Source organism: Dipodomys ordii, unplaced genomic scaffold (assembly GCF_000151885.1).
Source record: "Dipodomys ordii isolate 6190 unplaced genomic scaffold, Dord_2.0 Scaffold207, whole genome shotgun sequence".
Classification (NCBI taxonomy): domain Eukaryota; kingdom Metazoa; phylum Chordata; class Mammalia; order Rodentia; family Heteromyidae; genus Dipodomys; species Dipodomys ordii.
The window spans coordinates 1,142,278-1,151,394 of NW_012267423.1; the positions used below are offsets into that span (position 1 = coordinate 1,142,278).

The following is a 9,117-nucleotide window of genomic DNA, read 5'->3' on the forward strand; positions in this document are numbered from 1 at the left end:
TATATGAAGGGCAGACACATAGGCTCCTCATATGCTTCTTCTCAGCTGCCCTCAGTTGTTTGCCTATATTGAAAATTTTGTGTAGCCTGTTAATGATAAAAATATCGAAATAGCCCCTAACAGAAAAAAGTTTCCCTTTACTTCTGAAAGTGAGAGAAGGATAAAAATTAAGTTAAACAAGGAAACACACACACATACACACACAAACAGGCAGTAGACACTTCTACCAACATGGGCAATTTATTGATGATAAAAATAAACTTTGTTTACACTGTATTATGACATCTTCTTCCAATGACCCTTCCTCCATTGTTTCCCTCCTTTAATCTATAAGCTATTTGCTAACTACTTAGCCTCACTCGTTGCAGTTTTACTATCTAGTGGATAAAACAGTGAAATCAACTCTGGCCATCATCTATCTTCCACCATAGTATTTTATTTATAGAAAGAAAAGAGAGGTTGTAAACAGATTCTGCAGTATCCACATATACTGTAAAATCTCTTTCATTTTACAGAATATAGTTTTTGTGTGCTTCCATCATGGCTTCAGAATCAATAATTAACATTTGAAGGCAAAGACTATGTCATCATTTTGTGAGTTTAATAATTTTAATTGTAGGTAGGTGCTGGTGGCTCACACCTGTACTCCTAGCTTCTCAGAAGGTTGAGATCTAAGGATGGTGGCTCAAAGCCAGCACAGGCTAGAAAGTCTGTGAGACTCTTTATCTCCAATTAACTATCAAAAGAGCCAGAAGTGGAGCTGTGGTTCAAGTGGTAGAGTGATAGCCTTGAGCACAAAAGCTCAGCAACAGTCCCCAGAACCCAGAACTGTAATCCCCTCCAATTAAAAAAAAAAAATCCCCCTAAATACTCGTTTTTCCTCCTAGGTATCACTAGTTTCTCATTTCCCACTCTTAACTGCTACTTACCACTCTGAAACACTGCATTAGTGCACGTGCACATATACATACACACACACACACACACACACACACACACACACACACACATGCTGCTATAACTTTTTTGCTCAATAATGTTCTGAGTAAAAGTGAAAGTTGGCTAATATTGTTGCCTCTTTATAGAAACTAACAGGCTTTCGAGCCTACAAGATTGGTCTCATTAATGCCAAATTCAAATGAATTAATACATATGCAGCACTTAGCACAATGCTTGAAAAAAAGGTAATAATCTCTGAGAAACACATTAATTTTATCATTTGCTATAAATTTCATTTGCTGCAAAATTTCATTCATCAATAATTTATTAAGCAGCTGACACTGAAGATGCTAGAGATACATTAGTAAGAGGTCTGACATAGTCCATGTTTGCTCTTTTTATTTTCTTTTCTGTGTATTTTTCTTTTTATTTCTTTAATAATTACTGTAACTCATCTGACAATTTTAGAAGCCTAAAATAAAAGCTATTGTCTACACTAGTCTTACCTCCATGTCCACAATGTTAACTTACTGTTTATTTTTGCAACTTTTCTCTGTGCTCACATAAATATATATTTATATGTGGATGTTATCATAAAAATAGAATCATAAGCCAGGCTTAGTGGCAAACATCAAAAACATCCTCACACTGCAGAAGCTGAGACAGGAGAATTATGAGTTCAAAGCCAACCTGGGTTATGAGACAAGGCTCTATCTTAATCTTCCCCACTACTACCAAAAACAAAAAAAACATACTACATTATTTATTATTTTCCATTTTGCTTTTTCAAGGTGTCATTATTTTCCTTTCAGATCTAAAGACTATTTCAACATACTTTAGTAAGAATGTACAAAATGTGTATTCACCCATTCCCTTGTGGATGAACATTCAGACTAGATTGATTTTTTTCTTACTACACTGAGACAATTAATATCCTTACATATTAACTTTTAGTGCTTTTATTTCTTGGGATAGATTCCTAAAAGCAAGGATACTAAATTCAATATTAAATTGAAAAAGCTATTGCCAGAATACTTTGACAAAATGAATATAGAAGCCTACCCTCTGTAACAATATATTAAAGATTTTATTCACATGTCTACTAGCCCATAATATTATTTTATTGATAATTTCTGTCAATATAATGGCATGCAACATCTAGACTTTTTTTTAGATAAACTGGCCTGCCTAGGCACAATTTTTATATTGCTATTTTATATTTGTATAAGTTTTGGAATGAATTTTTTTGCATACTAAACTTGAGTATCATATGTTATCATTATTTTAGGTTAGTGTAAGATAGATTTGAACTTATTGTTAATAACTATCATCTCCCAAACAGCATTGCAATTATATTCCATTATCTTGCTTAGGAAGATGAGTTCCAGGTTTAAAAACTTAATGCTGATTTTTTTTGTTTATCTTTTATATTTAACCTCTAATTTATTTCTAGCACAATAGGGATTCTTCCTTATTTTTTCTTTCAGATAAGACTGCCAATAATGCCAACATTATTATTAAGTAAACCTTCCTTTCTCCACTGTCTCAGGTATTAAGTTCTCAATATGCTACAATATATTTCAGAATTTATCCCACCCCAATGATTAATTTGACTTTGATAACAATTTTCAAATCTAGTAACAAATTCCCCCTTACTTTGTTCTTCCAGTTTCTTCCTACAAATTTTAAACACATTTATCTCATGTTAGGCAGTATGTGAGTCTAATTGAAATGAAAAAAAATATTTAAAGGCTCTCATTCTTATCCAATCTTAGAACATAATATGGTTTTCTATTTGTTTTGATATTATTTTATACCTCCCATAAGAGGATTTAGTTCTCTTAATACAGGCCCTGACAATACATGTTAAATTTCTTCAAAATCTCTCTCTATGAATAACATTTTTCAATTTTTAATTATAACTCATTTGCTAAATTTGGCTGTTTTAAAAAAAGTTACTATCAATATGTATTTTTTAATGTACATTCCAGTCATGTTCTAAACGTCCAACTTCCCAACTATTGCACATATACCCCAACATATCGCCATCCTAAGGAAAAAGAAAAAGAATTTAACAAACCTTTTCCTTTTGAAGGGTGACTTTGGCATATCAGCCACAGGGATCATTTGTTCTCCTGGACGTACCCACATGATGGGACCATCATCACTATCTTTGCGATTCTCTAACTGTAGACTAGAAAGTGTCCCCCATGGCAATGTACACTAGAGACAGATAATTATATAGAAATGAATTATTTTTAAAAATATATGAATATACAATAAAGGCTATTGCTTCCCTCACAAATACATATTCATAAACAGCTTAAACATTTGAAATGCATGCTATATAGAATATATTCCCACACATTCATACAAAATAATCTACTTCAAACATACAAACAATTTCCAGGATAGGGTAGTGACATTTCACTACCCCACTCTTCCACAGGTATGATGCATGCTATTCATCATGTTATTCTTTGTTCTACCAAATCTATGGATCATATGATTTTAACAAGTTAACAAGATAAGCAAGAGCATTCTATTACAGTGTTTAGAAGCAAACAATAAACTTTTTAAATTATTTAACTTTTTAATTAGTGAAAAATTGAATACTAACAATCAAAATTAATATTTCTACATAGTAGTTCCTTGGGGAGCTTGTGGCCTAACCCAGAGACCAAATATTGTAAAAGAAGGGCGGAAGCCATACACTTGGCCAACATTGTCCATAGAATGGAAATTATTTTTTCATCATTTAAAAAAATTTATTGTTACATAAATTTACATAAACAATTATTGTTACAGTTACATAAGTCAGGTAAAAAATGCATTTATTTTTGAACATTGTTACCCCTTCTATCGTTTTCTCCCAGATTTTCCCTCCCGTTCCCACCCACAAGTTGTATAGTTTTTAACATACTGGCTAGTGAGTATCACTGCTACATTTGTCCATCTTTTATCCCTCCATTTCTGTGCAGAATTGGAGCGGAAGCAAAAAGCCAGGCCCCATTGGCTCACATGTATAATCCTAGCTACCAGGATGCTGAGATCTGAGAATCGCATTTTGAAGCCAGCAAAACAGAAAAATCCCCATGAGATTCTTATCTCCAATTAACCACCCAAAAACCGGAAGTGATGCTATTGCTCAAGTGGTAGAAACACTAGCCTTGAGTACAAGAGGTTCAGGGATAGCATCCAGGCTCTGAGTTCAAGCTCCACAACCGTCAAAACAAAACAAAAAAGCTTGACCTCTCCCTCTAATTTTAGCTTCTCAGGAGGGTAAGATCTGGAGTATTGAATTCAAAGTCCCTGGATGGAAAAGCCTATGAGACTCAATCTCCAATTAACCATTAAAATAAATGCTAGGCTGGAGGCATAGCTCAAGTGAAGAAGTAGGCAAGAACAAACTCAGTAAACCTGAGCATATGTAAGATCCCTAAGTTTAAACTGTGGTACTATTTTTAAAAAATGATTTTAGCTGGGCATTGGTGGCACAAGCCTATAATTGTAGCTACTCAAGAAGTTGAGATCTGAGGATTGAAGTTCCAAGCCAGATTGGGCATGTCCATCAGAGTCTTACCTCCAATTAAGACCAAAATAACTAGAAGTAGAGTTATGGTTCAAGTAGCAGAATGCTAGCCTTAAGCACAAAAGCTCAGGGACAGGGCTGGGAAGGTGGCTCAGTGGTAGAGCGTCTGCCTTGCATGCCTGAGGCCCTGGGTTCAATTCCTCAGCACCACATAAGCAAAGAGAAAAAAGCCGGAAGTGGCGCTGTGACTCAAGTGGTAGAGGGCTAGCCTTGAGCTTAAGAGCTGAGGGATAGCGCCCAGGCCCAGAGTTCAGGCTCCACGACCGGACCCAAAAAAAAAAAAGCTCAGGGACAGAGCCCAGGCCATGGGACCAGAACAAAAGAAAAAGAAAATTACTCTAGATCCCCTATTGAAAGGAAGATTGTTATCTTTTCATAAAGATTCCTTTCAATGTATCTACTTTAGAAATTGAATTTGAAGGAACTATTTGAATATCATTAAATAATGTTCTCAAAAGCACTATTAAATAATAAATGCAATTAATTTCCATGATACGACTAGAAGAAATAGGAAAAGTAACAAAGAAGTTTTAAAATAATGAAAGAGTAAAAGAAGTAGAATAGATTGAAAGAAAAAATACGTAAGATATAGAAATCTATGGAGTGTAAATCAAGCTTATAAAAGCAAGAACAGAAGCGTATAACAGGGGCTGGGAAGGTGGCTTAGTGGTAGAGTGCTTGCCTTGCATGCATGAGGTCCTGGGTTTGATTCCTCAGCACCACATAAGCAGAAAAAGCCAGAAGTGGAGCTGTCACTCAAGTGGTAGAGTGCTAGCCTTGAGCTAAAGAGCTGAGGGACAGTGCCCAGGCCCAGAGTTCAGGCCCACCAACCAGAAGAAGTGTATAACATTATGTGGGACTAGAAATAAACTGATCTTACATTCTGAGTGTATACTTGGATCCCACATTTCACTATGACATAGTTTGAATTACTGATTAAACAATTAGCATAACTAATCTAGTAACTACCATTAACTATTTACTCTCTTTCACAGTACGAAAAATTTGCCAGATGTCAGTGATTCTCACAGCCAATTACTCAGGAGGCTAAGATCTGAAAAGTGAAATTCAAAACCACCCAAGGCAGGAAAGTTCATGAGATTCTTATCTCTAACTAGCAAAGAGCCAGAAGTAGAGCTGTGGTTCCCGTGGTAGTATGCCAGCCTTGAGAAAAAAAGCTAAGGGAAAGAGCTCAGGCCCTGAGTTCAAGTTTCAGGACTGACACACAAAAAAAGAAACATTTCCCAGAATGCAGAGGCTTTTTTTGGGAGGGGGAGGGAAGGGTCAGCCATGGGGCTTGAACTCTGGGCCTGGGAGCTGTCCCTGAGTTCTTCAGCTCAAGGCTAGTGCTCTATCACTTAAGCCACAGCATCACTTCTGGTTTTCTGGTGGTTAATTGGAAATGAGTCTCACAGACGTTTCTGCCCTGGCTGACTTTGAACTGTGATCCTCAGTTCTCAGCCTTCTGAGTAGCTAGGATTACAGGCATGAGCCTCCAGCACCTGGCTGAAGAGGCTATTTTTTAAGAGAGAATCTGGACAGAAATCACTTGCATATCCAAAGCAAAAATACAAATTTTAATTCCTCAGGCCAATTTTTCATAACGCCAAGCTACTATTCCTTTGTCATAAACATCTTAATTTAGTAGGCATCCTTCCTATAATTCTAAAATCCTTTGGTACTTTGTCTATAAAGACCTGATAAAACAGAATTTTATTTTCTCAAGTAGTAGCAGTAGGTAAATGTTATTTTTCTGACTTACCACTTAGAGATACCATTATAATTAAGACTTGAGAAGTCTCAAGTACACACTACACAGATTACTGTTCCCCATCTCTTCATTTTCTTCTTTCCAATTTAAATAAATTTCAATTTTTAAAAATTCTGAAATAACCTTTCATTTTTATTATCACCTGTAGCCTGAAAGTAGCATCCAAATTTACATTGTTGAGATTGTTTTCTTACTTTTAAAAATGGCGAATCTTCCAACATGTCAAGGAACTCAGGGAAGTAATCTCCTACTTCTTCATCAACTGCTCCCACCAAACTTATTTGTCGCATTGGGCCAGCTCTGTAAGTACCATGAGAATACGTTCTTTTTACCTAAAGAATACAAATTTAATTATGTTACACATAATATAATGCTTCCTTCATTGTATAACAATATGACACATTGGCTCAAAACATTGGAATATATATCAAGCCCAAAAAGCCTTTATTAACAAGGCATTGAAAATGCACATAATGAAGCTATTTTACTTTACTTCTAAGTATTCCTACATTCAAATAAACAATTCTAAACAACTATGTTCTTATAATCCTAGACTTCATTATTAGATCTATAATGTCAACTGAAATTATATTTACAAGTACATACATCTACACTTTTCTGAAGTACTATTTCATAGTTTTATTATAATTTTCAAAAATACTACAGAAAACAGTATCAGTGGTTTGTATGTCCAAAGGGTCACTAGAAATATCTTTCTAAATTTCAAGGTATTAATTGGAAGCTGGTTGGCAAACTGTGATTAAAACCAGCTAGAAACTAAAATGAGGAATCCTAGGTCCCAAATTTACCTTTCCTATCTTCCAGCTATGTGACTTTCAGAAATAGCTGAAGTTCTGTGAGCTCTGTTTTCCTTAACTGGAATGCTTTCCCTCCATTCACTAAAGAAAACATAATTACATAAATTTATCTGAAGATCTCAGTTCAAAGCCAGCCTGGGCAGGAAAGTCCATGAGACTCTCATCTCCAATTAACCACCAGAAAGTGGAAGTGGTGGCTATGGTGCTATGGCTCAAGTGGTAGGGTGCTAGCCTTGAGATGAAGAGCTCAGGGACAGCACCTAGGCCCATAGTTCAAGCCCCATGACTGACCCCCCCCCAAAAAAAATTGTTCTTATTTTAATAAGTTTTTGTTAACAGAAGTCCCAAATTAACTACCATTAACCATTACAAATTCATAAACAGAACCAAATCCTATTCCTCCAGATCCCAAATTACGTAACAGGTTTGTATCACCATCTTATACTCAGTTTTATCTTTTTCTGTCTCCTTAAAGGTTCTGCCATATCCTATCCTTATAGAGCTAAAAGAGAACAGTAGCACCACAATAAGAAAAAAACAAATCGGTCATCAGCATTCATTTCATTAGTATAGTTTAACAATGCTAAAAGCATCAATCGAAACTCTAGCAAATACATCAGAACATAACATCAATTATGTTTTTTAAAAAAAATCTCAGAAAAAAATCTCAGAAATTTTGATTAACAAAAATAATTAAATTATACTTACATTAAAATTAATTCTTTCACATAATCAGTATTAGTTAATATTATCAGATTAAATTGTCACAATTATTAAATACATAAGATTATCTAAATGAAAAATAAATAGAACAAGCTGGAGCTCTTATCATTCTGACATCTGCTTGCTACAAAATGAAAAAATTTATCCTAACAGTAAATTTATCACCAAAAATAAGCATTTAAGACATACTGTTGGGTTTCTGTTTTTATTTTGCCAGTACCAGGACCCTGAACAGAGAGATCTCAACCTTGTTCAGGTTCACTCAACATTTTCTCAACTAGGACTCTACCACTTGAACCACACCTCTTTAGTCTGGCTTTTTGCTGGTTAACTGGAGATGGAATCTCATAAACTCCTCTGTCTAGACTGGCTTTAAACTGTCATCCTCCAAGCCTGAGCCTTCTGAGTAGCTAGGATTATAGGCATGAACTACTGAATCCCAGGATAATACTGTTTTATTTTACTTACAAAGATTGTTACATGGATGAAGCAAATACAGTAGTGTTAAGGTTTTTTAAATAAAGAATGACTCATGTGAATGATCCTCAAAATAGAATTATGTAACTCCAATAAGTTTAGAAAATCCTTTTGCCTAAAAGGTTCATCACATGTTGACCCTTTAAATTTCTCATAAATCTCACAGCAAGTAAACCTAACTTATTTTGTCTAATACTATACAATCTATTTGGTCTTTAAACCCTGCTTATTTTGTAGCTATTTTATTGTACCTATGAACATACCTAGACACTCAGAATAATGATCCATCATAAATATATGATATATGAACTTTAGCTTATAACAGCATCAATGTATAAGAAAAGAGAATAATCAGCTGTTGGCTCATTTTCATGAGTTGTTTGCCACAGGGGGCAGGAAGCAGGGACGGAGGGAAGAGTAGTCACTCTTCATTTTAAAACATGAAGCCTGCTGATCATTATCCTTACCAAAAGGAACATGCCACAAGGGGGAGCCAGTTCCTCATCACATCTGGCAAATTCTTCAACTGTAAGGTTATACCTAACATTTTATTTCAAAAATATCCATATAACTTGAATCAAAATAAGAATTAAATTATTTTTCACTTAACAATTAATACAATAATAAAGTAAGTCCTTTTGCAATTATAGTACGCGTGTGTGTTGCTTGGTACAAAGGAATTCTTATATCCCATATTAAGCAATTTGGTCTGGCAGAGAGAGAAAGAGAGAGAGAGAGGAGAGAGAGATGAGAGAGAGAGGAGGGAGAGAGAGAGAGAGAGAGAGAGAGAGAGAGAG

The 9,117-nt window shown here is 35.1% G+C and overlaps 1 protein-coding gene across 1 annotated transcript in view; it reads right to left on the minus strand.

Moving 5' to 3' along the window:
* The window catches only part of Rsbn1l (round spermatid basic protein 1-like), a 56,227-nt gene that overhangs the window by 5,087 nt on the left and 42,023 nt on the right, over window positions 1–9,117 (minus strand). Inside the window, exons 6-7 of the mRNA XM_013035263.1 lie at window positions 6,497–6,634; window positions 3,020–3,162 (exon numbers count right to left, since the gene is read on the minus strand). Of these exons, the coding sequence (XP_012890717.1) occupies window positions 3,020–3,162; window positions 6,497–6,634 (281 nt within the window). The remainder of the gene's footprint in view (window positions 1–3,019; window positions 3,163–6,496; window positions 6,635–9,117) is intronic.